This window comes from Exophiala dermatitidis (genome assembly GCF_000230625.1).
Source record: "Exophiala dermatitidis NIH/UT8656 unplaced genomic scaffold supercont1.3, whole genome shotgun sequence".
In the NCBI taxonomy this organism is placed as follows: Eukaryota; Fungi; Ascomycota; class Eurotiomycetes; order Chaetothyriales; family Herpotrichiellaceae; genus Exophiala; species Exophiala dermatitidis.
The window spans coordinates 1,473,255-1,491,612 of NW_008751648.1; the positions used below are offsets into that span (position 1 = coordinate 1,473,255).

Consider the following 18,358-nt stretch of genomic DNA (forward strand, 5'->3'; position numbering starts at 1 on the left):
GAATGAATTGGTCAATTCAAGCGCGGAGCCATTGATTCCCGAAAACTCATGTTCACTATGGTAGAGAGGAATTCAGCCACAGGTTGTCGTTACCTTGACAGGGAGCTCCTGTATTCATGTTCTGATGTTGCTGATAAAAGCTCGCTGGCAGTTCCCATGAAGGGACATCTGTCGAGGTTTCTACATTACCAGGTAGGCATGCACTACAGTAGTGGGGAGACTTGCACCACGAGTTGACCTTCGTTGATAGGCCCAGCAATAGATGAGAACAGCCATCTGCACCAAGCTCCTTCTTCGGTGACACGAGTGCATTTCTCATTGTCGTTCATGAAAATGTACGGACATTGGAGTTCTGAGCTCGCCGCGTACAGTGGGCAATCTGGCTTGGCCACAAGACGGCACAAAAGGGGAGGGGGATTCCTCGGGAGACCGTTCATTCATTATTGCACAATGCGACGACAGGCTCATTGGCTCTACCAAGTCACCATATGGATAATGCCCTAACCGCACTTGCCTTACCGTTATAGTGACAGCAATAGTCGAAAACTTGTCCTGCCACAGAGAACTCCCGAGAACTCAAAAAGGCGGACCTTGGGAAACAAGAATCCCAATCTTTTGGCAAGGGCTCTTCTGGAGCGACGATGGAAACCCCTTTTTCCAATGCCCAAGTAAAAAGGTCACTTGTGCTTTTGGTACGAGCTGTCAGCGGGCGATGGCCAAGGAACCTTAGGTAGCTCGCTAGAATGCGCGTCGAACACAGTTCCTTCTGCTTACCTTCTATTCGGCAATCTGTTCCAAGGTCCGTCGTGTAGTCTGTTAATCTTGTGATTTGATGTGGACTGTCCGCGGAGGATTGGTGGGAAAGTACAAAGTGGCACGAGACAGTGGTCGGTTGCTCTCTACCAGAACGCGAACATACCCACTGACCAGTATGGATGTAACGGATTTCGAAAGATCGGCATGTATCTCCTGACCTGCATCCATTGTCTAGACCGTACGCCGACGCAGTTAATAGAGTTTTTCGACTTGGAAAAGTGTCTTTTTGAATCCTATCCACGTTCAAGCCACAGCGTTGAAGTCAGAACGGCATACGGCTAAGTCGATATCAGAAAAGATCGTCGTTAGTGTGGCGCAGTATGTGGCGTCGAGCGTTCGGGTGGGCCGTGACCCGTGCAGGACGGCTGATGGATCATGGGCCGTGGAGCCGTAAGCTTTGGGCAGGACCGGCGTCTTTTGGGGCGACAATGCAGTGGTTTCTGTTACGAGGTTGGTACTTCCAGTCAGTAGTGGAGGACATCGCCGGCTCAAAGTTTTCGTTCCCTGTGCTGGCGCGTAAGCCATTCAGAGAAAGCGCTGCCGACGAGGAGCGTGGTCTGATCGAAATTGTCTTCATGAATCGTAGAATTGCTGGAAATCAATCGGCGCGAAGCTGGAGCTTGCAAAGCTTTGATTGTACCGCTACTCAAGGGTGTCGGCCGGCAGATTTGCTGTCACGAGTTGGGAGGGTCCTCTATCTGCGGCCTGACACCCTGGTCCTGGCATAGGTGAAGAAACCTTTCCAGTCGCAGACCTAATTTCCAATGTTCCGGCCATATTGCTCCGCCGCGCCGTTTTGAGTGATGATGGGTTTGCTCAAGCTTGAACAGCACACGTCTACAATCAATGTTTTCTTGAGCCGCTGAGTTGTGCTCGGTAGATAATGCAGAACCACGCCAGTTGTATCTGGTCAATTGTCAAGTTGTATAAACACCGTTGGCCAGGGACAGACTCATCAAGCGAGCTGGGGAGGCCGGGGGCCCACCGTGCCACAAGTCGTCTCGCCTGTCGCTTGCCGGAAATGATTATTGGGCGTGCCACGCACCCTTGCACGACCTCGTGGATCCCAGCCGCCGTTGTCTCCCCGTCGAGATTGTTCCATCCGTGTTCCAAATGTCTCGAATCGAAATTGCCGGGGGTCCGCGAATTCGCGTGGCTGGCCAAAACTCATAGAATGGGTCACATCGGCAAGGCGGCTTGTCGGACAAGTCTGATTGCCCTTGGACCAGCGAGAGCCCAAATTGCTTGTTACTAGGAATTTCCGCAAAGTGTGTGCATGACCTCATTACTATTTTGCGCCGGAACGGTGATAGCCGCGTGCCTCATGCTTGCGCGCAGAATTGAGAATTTCCGACGGCTTGCTCTAACAGGTCCACCAGCTGGACCTTGGGGATACCGGCGATGTCTGATTGAGTGAGAACGTTGCGCGGAGACGGAGGGCCAAAATCATGACGATAAACAGTATAGGTGGTAGGAGTGAGGGACGAAGATGTGAGATTATCAAGGGGTCAGTTGACCACAACCCTCATCGTCTATTCGTGCGTCCAGCGTGTTTCATCTTTGATCAGAGGCGGCCGCCAATCAACAGGTGGCCCAAGACACGGAAGACCATGATGTAATGGTCTGTGTGGCCGCATGACGAATTGTGCGGTGTGGTCTGAGGTTCAGCAGCCTGTGATTGACGGTGAGGAGCGATACAACATAGAGTATCTATCTTTAGTTATGGCACCATTTGGTGGTGTTGATCGCATTGGCTGCCGCCCGTTGCTCATCCATGGCCGGATTGACATTGTCAGCTGGCTCCTTATGTGGTGTCAGTCAAATTGATGAGCGCCCTTGACCACTGCCAGGCTGTTGAACAGCGTGTCGGAGGCTTGTGCCAGCCCTGCAAAAGTCGTATAGGCGATTAGCCGCGGACGGCCAAGTACAACTGATAGGCACGACGCTGGGAAACTCGACGGATGGACAACAGCCGGAAAAAACATCCTTAGGCATCCCTCATATGCCAGTGATCTGCCATACTGCGGTGGGCGGTGTGCGTACGCGTACACTGTGTCAGAGAACACTCGAACGGCAACGGAGCGAGATGCTAATGTTGGCCTGTGTGAGACAGGACACGGCCAGCGATTGGCGCAGACGGCTGCACGGAACGGACAGGAGACAAGAGGACGATGGATCGACGGCTCGGTGACGGTATAGGCGTTCAAAGCCTCAGCAACACGTGTGGACGATCCATATTGCTAAGGGAAAGATTCCGTGTTAGCAGCGTTCCATTTTCTCGGCGTGGTGGTACCCATGGGGCCACAGGGCCTGTGCTAGTAGTACTGTAGTTGTACACAGCGAAGCAGAGACTGGAGTTGACGGTGATAGGGATACGCGCCCCGGCGCCCGCGGCTGGCGGAGGAGTCAACGGTTACCGAGCGATATGTGCCCAGTGGGCTCCATCGCTGAGTCCTGTGGCTTACGAGCGCACCATGAGTCTGGTGCGGACTGTTTCACTCGTCGACGGACATCTCGGTCGCAGGAGTGATGGGAAATGAGAGATTCCGATGTATGAAATGAGAGTGACATCGCAGGACCGCCCACGGCCTGAGACTGCGGCCTGTGTGGGCACAAGGGAGAGCAAGAGTCAAGCCACAGTTTGGTCGGGAATGCAGTGGGCGCTAGGGGGGGCTCCCTGAGCCGCTGTGGAGGACAACAGGCACTGACACTGACACCTTTGAACGGCCCTAGGCTGAAGTTTCCGGGGCACCTATGGGCGTTGTTGCCACAGGTTGATAGCCACACCTGGACACCTGAGGAACCCGCCTTTTGCCACCAAAAGCCACAGTTCCGATGCCCGTGGCCGTGCGATGATGCCCCGAACATGAACCTTACGACGACGTGTGGCTGTGCTGTGTCGATCAGGGCGATTGACTGCCTGGGCCTGGGAATCGCCGAGGACGGCAAAAGTCTGCATGAGGAAGTGATGCAAAGGAAGAGCTTCCTGTTACAGGCACCGCGCACAGCGTCGCCCGCTACGTCGGCAGGGATAGACCTGGCTCGCAACCAAAGCAACAGAGTTGGACATAGACAAAAAAGGACGTCTGAGACGGCTGATGGATGGGGTCCCTGTCCAATTAGTTCGGGGCATGAGCCACTGCATCGACCGCCCCGGGGCTAGGGGCCGTGCAGTGTACAACTTTGTACGGCGGCCCATCTCCAAGTGGTGGTGCGCCAGCCACGTCGCCCGACCAGGATGACCGGGGAGCCACTGTTGCTGGCCAGTGAGACCTGCGAGCGCTCCTCGACGCCACGACTGGGCACCGTGCTAGGCTCCAGTGCTCAGGCCGATCCGGCACGCTTTCCAATCAAATGGGGAGGCCCCAGTGCCCCCAGGCGTTAACTTCTAGGCGTGGCTCAGTTAAACGAGATCCCTTGATCCCGGCCCCAGGCAGCTGAGGCTGCACCATTATTAGGCTTCAGGCTAACAGCAATCAACAACAGCGAATGCGATGCTATCCGCAACAGCACGAGTGCCTTCAGGACCAGCCGGCCGCGCTGCTAGCGACTAGTTAACTAGTACAGGAGTAGTAGAAGGATGGAAGCAAGAGTGGAGAGTGACTCCTTCGTGACCCAAAGGCCCGTTGCCGTGCTGAGATAGATGGTTTTCGATCCCGAGCAGGAGGACCAAAAGTAGTGGTAGCGGTAGTAGTAGCGGTATTGGAGTTCCAGGACGGTATCATAGTACAGTGCTAGCAGAAGTAGCCTGCGATTGCACTCGCTGGTGCCGACCAGAACCCGCCCGATCGGTGGATTGACGCCACTGCCATACGGTCACTTTGCATCAAATCCTCGCATCTCCATCCGAGTCTGCCATGCCAGACTCGCCCACCTCCTCCTCCACCACGCCAAACGAAAGGACCCAACTGCCAGTCATCAACAACTACCCATAAACTGCTACTGAACTGCTATGTTGTTCGGAATCCACTCTTGCTTCACCATCCTTGCATCCATAGCCCCCCAATCTAGTCGCGGACTAGCAATCTTGTTACTCTGAACTACTATGAAATGTTAAATGCTGCCATCGAGGCCCACGACCGCCAGCCAGTCTGAAGCATCCCGGCATCCCAGTATCCCAAGCATCCACCCCTGGTCCTTGTCCTACTGCTGGCAGTAAACCGTATGCGTCCAAACACCCTGCCCTACCACCTCACCTCATCTCAAACTCCTTTGGTCGATTTGTACACTGGCACTGGCGAGACCGGCGATCCTGCGTTCTCATATTGCTCATTGCTCGCACCGGCCGCGAGGCAATTCAGCCATTCCATCTCGGATCTCGAAGCATTCGCAGACCAGACCAGGCGCCCTACATAGACCCAGCCTATACCTCCTCCTGGCGCACGCGATAAGGCGCAGCACTCCCGCCCTTCAAGTTCGACTTGAAGCATCCCCAGGTCGCCCTGAGTCAATCTCGCTCTTCGACCCTTTGCGCCGTTCTTAGATGCGCGCTGTCTGAATTGACACTGTACCGTCCGACCATACAAAGGCCTCATGTCGTTGATTTGACCCCGTTCTCTCTCGAACCTGCAGCCTGAGACGCCGTCTCCGCCGCAAATGTTTCGCAATCGGTTCGTCTCTCTCGCGCTTGATCTATGCTGGTTTCACATCACAGCGCATACTTGAAAACTAACCATCATGTTTTCTCACAGGCGGACTTCTCACAAACCCGATGAAGCGTTGTACGCGGCCTTCAAGGAGTCTTTTCCCGAAGTCGGGCCTGGATCGACATCCTCAGCCGCCCCAGGGGACGATGAGCCTGCTCGCAGATCATCTGTGCTAAGCGAGGCTATTGTGGATGAGCCCACGACGGCTCAACGGTATGTCTTGGATCGTTCTACTTCATCTCGCCCTCTTCCTCTTTCAGCCAGCCCGACGTGTCGACCGGCTTCGACAATGTCGCCGTCACGTCCCGCCCCCAAGCCGCCAGGCCATCATGGCGTACATATCGCTGACTATTTTTCCAGCGCATTCGACAGCCAGCCGGCGGAGGTCAAAGAACAACAGGATGCGACCCCCAAACCATTCAACGACTCTTGGAGATTTACTCCTTCACTCATGGATCCCAACTCTTTTGCCTTTTCCGCTTTCGCGAACCAGCCTCCTGGCTATTTGTACACGCCGACCCCAGGAGGTTTTGGCACTCTATACCATCCTCAGGCGGGCGACCTCCACACTCCCGGAATGGGCATGAACACACCCTTGTCACTACCACATTCAGTCCATGGGCTGCACGCGCACGATCCATTAGTGAACCTCCAACATTTCAACCCGCATATGCTACACCAACCGCATCCCTTCCAAGATGCCTTCCAAGCCTCGCAGCCCCAGATCCCTCTGGTTCCGCAGCAGCCGCAGACGTTCGCGCCGCAGCAGTTTCTTCAGCACCAGGATTCGGGCTATGTCGCGATGGACGACAGTCCGCACAAGACGACCCCCAATCAGGCCGACCTAGGACATGAACAGGCTACAGTCAACCAGGCCATTGCACAGCTGATGTCCGGATCGGTTGGTGTCGCAGAACTACCTCCTGGGGAAAAGTCAGTGCTTTACGACCCAGAGCGGGAAGTGTTTACTAACTGGACGGCTAGGTTGAGATTTCATACCACCCTGAATGCGCCAACGGCGATGGTTAGGCATGCCGACGAAATTCCCATCACCTATCTCAACAAGGGACAGGCTTACACTATGTCAATTTGGGACACAGCCCCTCCACTGCCGCATGACGGCGTTCTTCAGTACCGCACTTACGTCCGTGTCTCCTTCGAGGATGAGCAACAGCGCGCCCGACCCGGAGCATGCTGGCAACTTTGGAAAGAGGGACGCGGCTCGAACGAGGCCCATCAGCGAGGTGGAAAACTCCTAGCTGTGGAATACGTTGACCCCAACCAAGGGGGAGACGACGAAATGCGCAAGCCTCTCGTGCAGCTGGAGAAAGCTTCTTTTGACGGGTTTGCCGTGACCTGGGTCCCTAATTCTGTCAACGGAGGACCTCATTGCTCGATCTCTATTCGCTTCAACTTTTTGTCTACCGATTTTAGTCACTCCAAGGGTGTCAAAGGGATCCCCGTCCGACTATGCGCCAAAACTGTACTTGTTACGCCACAGTCTGGCACCAGCAATGAGCCTGAAGTCTGTTACTCGAAAGTCAAACTGTTCCGAGACCATGGTGCCGAGAGAAAACTCTCCAACGATGTGGCACACGTCAAGAAAACGATCGAGAAGCTCAAACAGCAAATTGCCCAAGCGGAGGCCGGCCTCGGGCACGCGGGCAGGAGAAGAAGGAGTGGATCGATGGCAAAAGCTGGGACATCTCGGCCCGGAAAAGTGGTCAAGCACAAGCGCACTTTCTCGGTGGATTCAGAAGCCGATGGCGGAAAGTTCTCTGCAGAGGAAGACCTACAAATGAAGCTGGTGACTATGCAAGATATGTTCTCGTCCACCAGGGCGGTCAGTGTGCTGTTCCTGCGCGGGGATCCCGAGGATGATCCTGACTTGTATCCTGTCAAACTGCCCGGGGATGATCCTGACATGAAGGAGATTGTGCGCACCAGCACCTGGGAGTCAAGACAAAGCGTGTCTGACTCACCTACATCCAACGCCGGTTCTCCGAGTTCGAGTTCTGCACAAAACTCACCTAAGAGGCGGCACTCGGAAATGCAGCCTCCAGCCATTCAGGAGGAGGTTGAGAGCGACCACGACAAGGAGAAGAAGGAAATTCTGGGCCACCCAGTCAAGATTCCAACCACTGAGGCTGGCCCAGTATTCAAGACCGATCTTTTTGCTGTCGATGTTGACAGCAATTATCGGCCCCCTGTTGAGAGACCCATTCGACCAGGTAAGCTGTCTGTAGACTTTTCCCGGATGGACCGCGCTAATCAGAACTCAGTTGCTTGTTTCTACGTGCGGCAGAAGGATTCGCTGAAAGAATACTACCGCGCAGTCTACTTGATGCAACGGACCGTCAAAGACTTGATCAACGGCATCTCGGCCAAGTTCCAGGTCGACCCACACCGCGTCAGTCAAGTTACGCATATCAATTCTCGCGGACTGCATATTGTCGTCGACGAGGATGTTGTGCGGGAACTGCCTGAAGGCCAGGATATGATCGTTGAATTTTCCCCTCTGCGATCGGACCAACAGATCAAGAAAGAGTCGATTGGGTCCGCCGCGACAGAGGTGATGGTGGATGGTGAACCTGCACCAGCAGGAACCACAACCTCAGATCCTCTGGAGATGTGGCTGAATTACTGATGATCGACTTTTTGAGCACCATGATACGACCCTGAAATTGCATGAGATACCCCCGGTTTTTGTCAACTTGATATTTAATTTCCTTGCGAACACGTCTAATACAGAGAGAGGCGACTTGAGAAGCGAGGTTCGGCACGACCAAGAAGACGGAGGCCGGCAATAACTATTTGATACCTCCTGGTGGCGCCGAGGCCAGATTCCATATCGGCTCCTTTCCCGCCGTTTGTCGACGTGTGCTCACGAGCGGCTCCAAGAAGGGCGGATGGGCTTCACTCCCTTTCACCAATTTTGCAACGATTTTTCTTTTTCTGGTCCCACTACAACACATGCGGCATTGCGTGATGGGATGATATACGGGTCCCTGTACGAGTCCGACCATATTTCTTTTCCTCTTTTGACGAGATACATGACCATTCGAGATACCCACTTGTCAGGACGGCTGTTTCTTAAATATCTGGCGGGATGATACCCAAATAAACGGCTTTCGTCGTGGGAATGCCACAACTTCCAATGTATCGACTAAATTTCATTTCCCTACATACATCCCATTTTCTTCAGTTCTCTGGGGACGAATTGTCCTGAGGGACACTGCGGCACGTTCGAGGTGGGTCGGGACATGTCGCGAGATGTGAACCCGGGGTGGCGAGTTGTTGGCGGGAGCCTGCAAACAAGGGATGCAGTAGGCGGCCATCGAGTTAGCTGACTTACAAACGACCTGGTTGAAGGGAGCCTGTGTTTGGTTGATGTTCGAGAGCACGACAGCCAGCTAGGCGCGGCAGTTACCGGGTTTTCAGCAACGGTTGCTGGTGGATTTGACTATCAGGAAGTGCGTGCATCGGACCAATGAAGACATTTACAATGCGAGGAAGCAGAACTTCCTTTTTCATTTCATACTAGTACTATCTGGTGCATGTCCCTCCGGGGAAGTGGCACCACTGCCGTGGTAAAGTCCAACACGGTCCATTGCATACGAATTCAAATTCATGGACTCAGCCACGTACCTGGCATCTTGTATTTTTGTGGCTGCTTCAAGTTGTGACTTTCGGCTATGTACTGTAACTCTGGCCCCTCGCATGCATATTAGGTCGATCACTGGCACCTCTACAGTGTACTACTGCATTGCTAGTACTAGACAATCACCATTTTCTATTTCCGCCGCATAGTACTGGGTGACCATATGTACCTAACTGTACCTACCTAGTAGTGCCGGACCGAAAAATTCAAGGGGCACTGCCATCTTGCTCACTAGAGTTCTGTTCGACAGGCTCGATCGGCTGCAGAAACCGGTCTCGGGTACGCCAGACAGTGCAGCGGGCAGTAAGTACTACGTATCTACTGTAGTGTTCTATCTGTAGGTTTCGATCGTCAACTTTCACTTCCAGTACTAGTAGTGAGCGGTGGTGACGATCCCCAAGTACATAACTCGAACCAGTATGTACTACTGTACATACCAGGTAGTAGTAGCTCCTGGTGGTGCACAACTTGAAGTTGAAGTGGATGTGATGTCATTCGAGCTCTGTGCTGGCCAGCGACAATTGATTGGTGATACGCTCGCTTCGAGTTCGAAGGTGCCATGGGATGAACCGCCACATACCAGGTTACTCAACGCCACACCTACTATGGAGCGTGCGGTGGCGTCAAAGACTGTCGGCTGCGCCACACTGTGGCGCAAACGATTGTCTATCTCAACTTCAGGGTTCGTTCGAGAACCTTGATCCAGATTCTGCTCGAGACTTGTAGGTTTTTAGTGCACACTGACAATAGTATCGCCGAGCTGCAGATCGGAGAAAATTGATACTTCTTCCTCTGTAAGACAGGCACGAATCGAATCGCTCTGCTCTGGAACCACGGACACATTGCAGTGGGTCTATCATCCTGGCCAAAGAATACCTTCTTGAGCGTTGTGCCACTGTCTGACGGAGGATTACAGAAAAGCCTAGTAGGATGCGAATTTCGACCAGCAAAGACGCATAAAATGCCCCTGTCAGACGGATGCAATTCAATCCTCCTAGGAAACGGTACCGGGCCGTCCCAGAATGGCAATGCTACCCAGGTAGGAAAGAGCGAGATCCTGTCGTACTGGACAGTACCTCTCATGGAGATCGGATTGAGAAGAGGGCAAAGTAGGTAAGCGCCTGCTGTCTGTTGCTTCCTTCGTGGCTGGACAAGCTGCACCGGTAGGTACCTAGGTAGATATTGGGACTGAGGGTTCGTTAAGAAGTTACTGTACAACGGGCTGGATCGAAGAGTGTTTGAGGCCCAAAGGTACCTAAGTATGTACGGTACGCCGTGAACAAATGGCTCATTTGCCGTACAATGTGCCTAATGAGTGCGCGATGACGCTCACCATACTTATGGTCTGATTGGAGTTTCAGTCGATTGTGAGGTCGCTGTGATATTTGTCTTCTCCCCTTTCCCTCCAATTTGTCTGATTCTCACAATGTCCTAATTATCGGTGTTTCTTCGCTTTACTACCGCAATACATGTCCGGTGTTGCTTTGCCTCCCACACCACAGTACTCCTGGTACGATCGCTAGCACGAAGCAGTGGTCAATGCTCGTACGATGACAAACACCGCCCTATCGTCCCCAGAGGAAAGGCACATGAACAGAACCTACCTAGGTAGCAGCGGCTGCTCATCGGGCAAATTCAATTAACCCGTACCCAAAACACCGTGGTCAAATGTGAATGGTCAATATTGTTGACGTCGACCGTGCTGGCTCAACGTTTCCCCAGGTTCCTTGTTCAACGTCGGACCCTGCATGAGATATTGTGGCGGTGCATGCACGTCTCATACCACAGGAGAGAATCAAATCAGACAACCGGTTCGACTGTAGCCAATGCCGCACTGCATCGAATTGACAGTCAGTAACTCAAGCGGAGATTTGCCTTCCTTCCACTCGTGTCTTCTCAGCGGCAGAGGAAGCAATTGCCAATACGCTGTTGTGGAGGCATAACCATGGTTCGCTCGGGAGAATCCTTGTCCGCCCTACACGACAGAGATGCGGATGCATTTCCTCCAGGAGTAGGTTTCCGAGCGTATATTCCATCATGGTATTTGGAAAACGTTCTCTACCCGACATGAAATGCAGGGCCTATGGGCTCTACAATTGTGTTTGGTAGGTTTTGGGTTTCTGATTCGCTGGCTGATGTGTTTCAAAGCCGCGCGCCCATCGTATCTGCAACAGCCTGCCCCATGCTCTAAAGCTGACCCGGCAAAAGGATTTGGTTTGCCTTTTGCCTATACTACTTGAGCTAAGCATAGGTCTAAGTTTAGCAATAAAATGGTCGGCTACCCGCGTCAAAGGCGAAGAAATCATGGTCCTTTGTTCTTCATTCGTTCGCGGGTTGATTGGCCCAAACGTCTAATGTAGCATGGGATAACCATACACGGCCAGAGTGACATGGAAGTAATAGATAGTTGTTAGACTCGGCAGTTGTTCCGTTCGCGTTGGGGAGTGCTGGGGTAAGGGAGCCTGTCCCCGGACACTGTATATGTCGGGCGTTTGATGCCGAAACAGTTGTGTCGGCAGTGTTCTGCCTGGGGGATTTCTTCTTCGGAGAGTGGCATAGTGGAAAGCCCGAAGCAGCCGGAACGGGACATGCATGCACTCAGAACGGTCATCTACCACTTCAAAACTTCAAAGTCTCGTAGACGACAATGTCGTGCCTCGTCGAGGGTCGGCAGAGTATACCGGCCCCGCGTGAGCTTATGCCACTTCCCTCTTCGACGATGTCGTCACAACTAGCCTGGCTGCCTGCCTTGCCGTCTGAGTGTCTTCCTCGTGCGTTGTTCTTCGACAGTGTAACTGCACGCATGTACTCCAATGGGCGGTCGACCATTCTGATCAGGCACTCGAACTTGGGATGTTCTTGAGGCGCCCCTTTCCAGAGCGCATTGCCACACATGAGGGTACAATGACATAAAAATCTCGCACGCTCCATCCCAGGTACAAATCCCACAGACAATTGACCTCTGAGGACGCTAGAATGGCCTCCTGGAAGTGGCAAAGTGGAGGGTGTATACGCCTCGTAGTGGTGCCCTAGAAGCGTCAATTGGGGTAGGTAGATCACCACGATGCTGTCTATGGACATGTTTTGATTGTCGCAATCTTATTGATTGCTGTCGACACCGAAAAGCCAGGGCGGAATAGTGCCAGTGAGTAAGCTGTTATGATAGGTCAATCGTTGCCTCCCCTTTGCGTTGGCCTCGATCATGGAGCGGCCGTTCGGGACTCACAGGCACGAGCCCGAGGTGTCTCTTACCTGGGAAAGGGCGAGAAAAGATTCACCTTCCATCATACCGCACAAAGTACAGTACAGATGGTTAAGGTTGGTCTTGACGATAATGAAGGCCTCGAATCCGCATAGGCTTTGATCAAGGTTCTGGGGGGCGATTGATGTTAGAGCTCGTGGAGAAAAGGCCATGTCTGATGCGAGCAGCTGCGGCAGAGCCCTGGTGTGATGTAAAGAGATTGCGGCATCCTGTAGTAGACATGCCAGTGGAGCAGTGTAATAACAAACCAATTATCCTGATATCGGTTCGAGCGATTCTCATTGACCTTGGACACCTATTGACATAAAATATAGCAGGGACGTGATGCGTCCATATGCTCCTTGCTGTAGACTTGAAAGTATGCATTACTTACGATTCTGCATTCCCCTTGTGGAAGTGATATGGGCAACCAAGCTGGGGTGGACCAGGACAACAAATCACTTCAGGGGGTGAGGCAGCCTTGCACGTGACGAGGCTGGGTCGACGTTGTGCGTCCTCCACGACTTAATCAACGGGAACATTGAATCTTCATGTGGCTCTGAAACCTTCACGCAGCAGAGCAGAACCTCCAGGTGGCCACTGTCCGAAAAGGACTTATATCCCAATGCACTTGTACTTCTTAACTGTCCCTTGCCATTGGATGTCTTCACCAACCTGTTCGCGCATAGATCTCCAGACCACGGCCGGCGCCACGCCATCATACCATCAACCGGAACCCTCACAGGCTTGACAATGCAATGCACAGTGGCAATGTAACATTTTTTGGTGTGGATTGTAGAAAAGGAGGCGGCACCGTAGATGTTGAGACATCGAGACAATAATGACAGACGTGGCATGACCAAAAGGTTCGAGGTCGACCCCTGGATGCCAAGACTCGGGATTTGGCCCGCGAATTCACGCGGCTGGGACTCAACAACCAACAGCACACGACTCAACTTGCCTCCACTCCGACTCTTTCGCGCAGACGCGGTCTGTCAGCAGGTGTCAGTGCTGCGAACGAGGTTCATCATTCCAGTCAAACTGCTCGACTCGGTATGGTGCACCGGCAATGTGTCGTGCAGCGCGTACCCAGCACGCGGTAGCAGGATCGGAATGCTTTTTCTGCATCCGTTGTCGCGATACTCCTCTCGAACTGAAGGGCTGCAATCCTCGACAAGATAAGTTTTCCCCCGCTAGGGTATTCGAGAAGGCAAACGTCACACGTGAATGCCGAGCAACACTGTTGGACGAGTTCGTATGGAACAGTCTCGCCTTACTATCACAGCGGGGGCTGCGTGTGGTCTTGCCTGGTGCACGCCGACAAGGCGTTCCGAGTGTTCCAACGTGTGCTGTAAGTAGGCAATCGTAGCATTGGAAAAGGCTTTACAATCAAGCCAAACGCCTCGCATCTCTGAAGGCTCTAACAGCAGCTGCCCCGACGTGTCTGGTGTCTGGGAGTCTCCGACTTCTTGTCTGATCAGCCAGGGACCGCATCGAGATCTGGTGCAGGGGTTCCACATTCGGCGTCCGTGGGCCGTCGACCCCTGCCGGTCAACGCCCAGTTGGGAAGCTTTGACATGGCTCCGACAGTTGTCTTTGTTCGTAACACGCACCCTTCTGAACAACTCCGACTGCCACCTTGCTGGCAAGACCCTATCTCGTCGACTCGTTCCTTTCTTTCCTGGTCAGTGCTCAAGGACCGACAGTTGGTGACACGAAAGGCTGTGGGGAAAGCACGCTCTCAGCTTCTCTCTCATGGATCCATGGCCCGTTTCCATGTCGTGTGTAGGGCTCTCATATACTTTGGGGCGTGCCGTCTGGACGCCGCACGCTTTCGGGACCCCTTCGACTCAATTTCCTTTCCCCAGACAACGATGTCCATGTCTCTGAACTAAAAACCACCACTATGACGAGCGAGGTGTCGGCGAGCGGTGGTGGTGGTGGGATGAATGCACGCAACGGATCCTCGTTGGAGATTCTTACTCTGGCTTTAGTGGGAATCTCTTTCGTCGTGGTGCTCGTGCGTGGGCTGGCTAGATCTCGCATCAGTCGAGTCGTCGAGCTTTCAGACATCCTTTTGCCTTTGACTTTGGTAGGAATCATTTTCCTGCCTGTCTGATCGACCCAGAGATTGACTCCATGGTTGTGTAGCTCGTGGCCATTGCCCAGAGCGTCTGTGTTCGATTGTCCCTGTCGAACGGGCTGGGTAGACATGTGGCCTCGTTGAATTCAGGCGAGATCTCGCAAGTCGAGAAGGTGAGACTCGTTCAGATACGATTTCGGCTACCAATGACTGCGGCTAACCCGGCACCTCAGCTCATATACGCCAGCAACCTTCTCTTCCAGCTCGTACTCTCCATGTGCGAAGTCATTGTGGTACTGCTCATCAAGAGTGTCCAGCCACAGCGGCCAATCCGGATCAGCTGCAATGTCCTGCTTGGATGCATTGGAGTGTACTCTACGCTTGCACTTGCAATCCTTGCCTTTCAATGCTCGTTACCGCAGCCGTGGCTGGTTGGTTTGGATAGATGCGTTGACCGAGTGAGTCCCATCAATTCCTTCATATTGGTTTAGGTGACAATGGGCTAACAGTGATGGTCTATCTTCTAGCAAACGTTTTTGACCTCATTCATTATTATCAGCATCGTCATGGATGCTGTTACGCTCATTCTCCCGATTGTCATGGTGTTCAAGCTCAAGACGCCGCGAGACAAGAAGATCTTCGTGTGCATTCTGTTTGGAACTCGTATCGCACTTCCGCTGGTCACCATACCACAGATCTACCGGCTCAAAACCGTACTGGTTTCGCAAGACCCGACATGGGATCTGGTGTCTTTCCAGAGTTGGGTGCAGATTGTCATGAATCTTAGCATCATCACGGCCTGTCTGCCCTCGCTAGGCCGCATGATGTGGGAATTGAAGAGTCTAGGATCTGGAATCAGAACGACGTGGACAGGCATGGGAGGAGCTCCAAGGTCTAACTCGAGGGATTTCGGGCATGAGCTTGGATTGGAGGACGACAACAACGGCCTGGCGCCGGCAGACCATTATTACCAACAACATCACCTGAACAAAGAAGGCTACCAGTTTCAAGAGAAACCACCTCTCTACTATCTACAGCAGCCGAGTCCGGCGTTGTCTTCCGCTGGCGAGAAGGGCGCGACGAGTTGGAGCGACCAAGTCCTGGTGCAGGTCCGGAGTATCGGAAGCTTTGAGAGCTTCGAATCCAGCAACACCTTGGTGCCTCTGGAACAGCAGCAGAAACAGTATCAGCAACAACAACAGCACCAACAGTATCGGCATCAAGACCAGAAGACAACCATCGTCGCGCAGGACGCGCAGGAGAAAGGAATTCCAGTGCCCGTGCAACCTGAGCCGACCGCAACAGCTGCTTCGGTCTACTATCTCCCGCGCCGGCCGCAACACCATTACCGTCGCCCTCCGTACGGCACACTGCTGTCTCCTGTGTTGGAGCGGTCGCCTGCTCTGGGAGCAGAGTTGCCTCAAACAAGTGACCCTCACGGATGGACAGCCAATACTGCCACCCTCGAACTGCCGCCACCACCGGCGTATTCGCGATCTCCATCCCCATTGTCTCAACCTCATTTCCAGCCTCGACCCCCTGGATCACCGGTCGTGCCTTGGGACGCAGCAAGCTCACTCTACGATGAAGATTTCTCCGAAATCGACATCGACAGTTATTACATGGGCAACTTGAACACGCAGATCTCGCAGTCGTACCATCCCAGTCGCACGGAGCTGGTCTTGGACAGTATGATTGAGGATCTGCAGAGGGAGAATGCTGCGGCTGCGAAGCCTGGCCCGAGGGTCCAGGACGGCTGGATATAAATACATGGGTATTATGCATATATGTGTACATCCAGTACCAGACCATATCTAGGAGGGCCTTTAGATGGTCGGTCGACCCTGGTGACGCTCACGCACGACTGACGCTTTAATGCATCAATGTCTTGAAATGAATCATGGACAAGGATACAGTGCTCAATCCTTGATGTGGACTCGTTAGGTAGCCTTTACCTAGCTAGGTGCCTATGAGTTTACGTCTACACTTGCAGTAGGATGGACACATCACTCGCAGGTTCTGTAGAGGACTTTCAGAGTCGAATTCCACATAGTTTGCACAATTAACAGTGTTAGCAATACGCTCTGTTTGCTATTGTTACAGGACTCAATTGAGTGAGTTTCATATTCGTAGACGGATGGACTCCTCGCCAGCGTGGAACATGCCTATCATTTTCGAGATCCCGAGTCAATTTGGGAAAAGTGCCCAGCTGGTCCCTTTTTTATGTTTATTTGTCGCCGCCGACCAGCTTGTTCACCGTGCCGCCCAGAGTTCCATCGCCTTTGAAATGTTTGCCAATGGCTCCCTCCTTGTCCAACGGGCCACCGATGGCCTGGGCCGTTCCTCCAATGGCGCCGTGCTCGGTGAACTGGTGACCAATGGCACCCTCGGAGCTCAGTAATGGTGCTGATCCCTAAAGAGAGACGGCGTCAGCACCTCTATCTATCGTAACACTGGGCCAAGGCCGGGAACATTGAGACATGATCTATTTTCTTACCTTGGAACCAGTGCCCTCGGGCAGAGCGGTCTCGGAATGAAGAGACTGGTTGCCAGCGGTGGCGCCCGAGTCGAGGGCCTTGCCGCTTCTGGCTGATGCGTCGGCTGGCATGTTGGAGGAGTTGTCGGAAGAAGAAGACGACGAGGCTCCGGGGGCTGGATTGTAGTTCTGGTAGTTATTGTTGTTGGGGTCGTTCTCTTTTGTGTCTGGTTTCTGCCCGATGTACTTGGATGTGTCTGTGTGTTGCTTGAGGATGTTGGGAGTCATTTCGGTATTTGTGGTCCGGATGCTCGGCGGTGGGAGTAGTGGTTTAATATGCTCTCGATTTCAGCGGTTGCGTCAAGGGTCCTGGAGGCGGGAAGTGATAGGCAGGAAGGTATTCTGGTGCAAATATATGTCAAGGACAACGCAGTTGTAGCACTACTACTGTACTCGCAGTGAGTAAGACGGGAGCAACTGGGGCATGATGTTATTGCATGCCCCTCGGTGCCCTTCACTTTTGGTGGTAAGTGCTGGCTCACTGGCAGCGTTCAGTGTCTGGTGTCAATATGACGGCATAGTCAATCGCCAGAACTGCTGCGATGCCTCGGCGTCTTCTGCCATGAGCGCTGTCACTCCCACCTCAGCGTGTGATTCGTCCTTGTGAATCGAGTCGCTTCTGATATTGCATCATTCGCGACGAATGCGGCCTGGACAATGGTCATGGATTGGTCTGTCGATGGCTGGAAGCAGATACAGCTGCGGTCATTGACTCCAGCACTTGAAGGATGGAACCCTGGTCCCCACCAATCGTCTAGCCTCACGTCCGGGGCACTCAAGCGGGAAACAGGGTTGCCCAGCGTCACGTGAATGATTATGTCAGGCGGTTCAGGACCGGCTGAGGGAGACTCTGCAACCTCACTCCATCAATCCTTTCACAGTGATAAGAGTGTATGGTGACATGCTCCTTTGATATGGTTGAAGGGATGGCCGATGAAGAACCGGATCAGTGGTAAAAGGCATTCAAATGCCACAAATCTTGCACAGTGTGTCATGATGCTTTCGGGTACAACGAGGCTCACCACCCGGCTGTTTGAGTTCCACTCGAGCTTCGGCTTCCTGTGTTCTCTAGGCCTTCTGTCACGTCCCCTTTCTCTTGGTACCGTTTGATCAAGCTTCCATTCCAGAGATCTTCTGGACAGCTCGTCACAGTGCACGTTTGGCCAGGGAAGAATATCAGATGTTTTGGGGATAAAGGCTCATGTGCCGGTCGCTATCATCATGCCTCGTCTATCTTGTTTGATGTTACCAGCATCCAACCCTTCGCTTTTCAGCTCATGGTGAACGGTACCAGTGTACACGAATGAGATGTAGCAATTATTGAAGCGAGCTGATGCAAAGGCCTTTGCTCGGGTCTGTCCGCTCGATATGGCGC

At 53.2% G+C, this 18,358-nt stretch overlaps 5 protein-coding genes across 6 annotated transcripts; 3 read left to right on the top strand and 2 right to left on the bottom strand.

Annotated features, from left to right (window-relative positions):
• The first annotated feature begins 1,424 nt into the window (after positions 1–1,424).
• On the top strand, positions 1,425–4,529 carry HMPREF1120_03532 (uncharacterized protein). The gene has a single exon (XM_009157606.1). The coding sequence runs from the start codon at positions 1,700–1,702 to the stop codon at positions 2,069–2,071; it is 372 nt and encodes a 123-aa protein (XP_009155854.1). The 5' UTR covers positions 1,425–1,699; the 3' UTR covers positions 2,072–4,529.
• Positions 4,530–4,692: 163 nt separating this feature from the next.
• HMPREF1120_03533 (transcription factor CP2 and like protein) lies at positions 4,693–9,105 on the top strand. Its single transcript, XM_009157607.1, has 5 exons — positions 4,693–5,426; positions 5,508–5,675; positions 5,823–6,395; positions 6,447–7,693; positions 7,745–9,105. Exons 1-5 carry the CDS (start codon positions 5,413–5,415, stop codon positions 8,107–8,109), a joined length of 2,367 nt encoding a protein of 788 aa, XP_009155855.1. The 5' UTR covers positions 4,693–5,412; the 3' UTR covers positions 8,110–9,105.
• Positions 9,106–10,341: 1,236 nt separating this feature from the next.
• Positions 10,342–13,831, bottom strand: HMPREF1120_03534. Of its 2 annotated transcripts, none has more exons than XM_009157609.1 (2): positions 12,376–13,831; positions 10,342–12,277 (listed from the first exon to the last, which is right to left on the bottom strand). In XM_009157609.1, the coding sequence occupies exon 2, from the start codon at positions 12,202–12,204 to the stop codon at positions 11,743–11,745; it is 462 nt and encodes a 153-aa protein (XP_009155857.1). In that variant the 5' UTR covers positions 12,205–12,277; positions 12,376–13,831; the 3' UTR covers positions 10,342–11,742. The 2 variants fall into 2 exon arrangements, with proteins under 2 accessions (XP_009155857.1, XP_009155856.1); XM_009157608.1 differs by having other exon boundaries at positions 12,350–13,831.
• HMPREF1120_03535 (uncharacterized protein) lies at positions 13,316–16,555 on the top strand. Its single transcript, XM_009157610.1, has 4 exons — positions 13,316–14,456; positions 14,516–14,620; positions 14,681–14,905; positions 14,975–16,555. The coding sequence occupies exons 1-4, from the start codon at positions 14,271–14,273 to the stop codon at positions 16,211–16,213; spliced, it is 1,755 nt and encodes a 584-aa protein (XP_009155858.1). The 5' UTR covers positions 13,316–14,270; the 3' UTR covers positions 16,214–16,555.
• HMPREF1120_03536 (uncharacterized protein) lies at positions 16,366–17,759 on the bottom strand. Its single transcript, XM_009157611.1, has 2 exons — positions 16,945–17,759; positions 16,366–16,860 (listed from the first exon to the last, which is right to left on the bottom strand). The coding sequence occupies exons 1-2, from the start codon at positions 17,209–17,211 to the stop codon at positions 16,675–16,677; spliced, it is 453 nt and encodes a 150-aa protein (XP_009155859.1). The 5' UTR covers positions 17,212–17,759; the 3' UTR covers positions 16,366–16,674.
• Positions 17,760–18,358: the final 599 nt, after the last annotated feature.

Coding starts and splice junctions, on each gene's coding strand:
- HMPREF1120_03533 (XM_009157607.1), top strand. Junction 5,676..5,822: donor GAGCCCACGACGGCTCAACG/GTATGTCTTGGA, acceptor CTATTTTTCCAG/CGCATTCGACAGCCAGCCGG. Junction 6,396..6,446: donor GAACTACCTCCTGGGGAAAA/GTCAGTGCTTTA, acceptor CTGGACGGCTAG/GTTGAGATTTCATACCACCC.
- HMPREF1120_03535 (XM_009157610.1), top strand. CDS start 14,271: ATGACGAGCGAGGTGTCGGCGAGCGGTGGTGGTGGTGGGATGAATGCA. Junction 14,457..14,515: donor TCCTTTTGCCTTTGACTTTG/GTAGGAATCATT, acceptor ATGGTTGTGTAG/CTCGTGGCCATTGCCCAGAG. Junction 14,906..14,974: donor TGGATAGATGCGTTGACCGA/GTGAGTCCCATC, acceptor TCTATCTTCTAG/CAAACGTTTTTGACCTCATT.
- HMPREF1120_03532 (XM_009157606.1), top strand. CDS start 1,700: ATGCAGAACCACGCCAGTTGTATCTGGTCAATTGTCAAGTTGTATAAA.
- HMPREF1120_03536 (XM_009157611.1), bottom strand. CDS start 17,211: ATGACTCCCAACATCCTCAAGCAACACACAGACACATCCAAGTACATC. Junction 16,861..16,944: donor CCGAGGGCACTGGTTCCAAG/GTAAGAAAATAG, acceptor GTCTCTCTTTAG/GGATCAGCACCATTACTGAG.
- HMPREF1120_03534 (XM_009157609.1), bottom strand. CDS start 12,204: ATGTCCATAGACAGCATCGTGGTGATCTACCTACCCCAATTGACGCTT.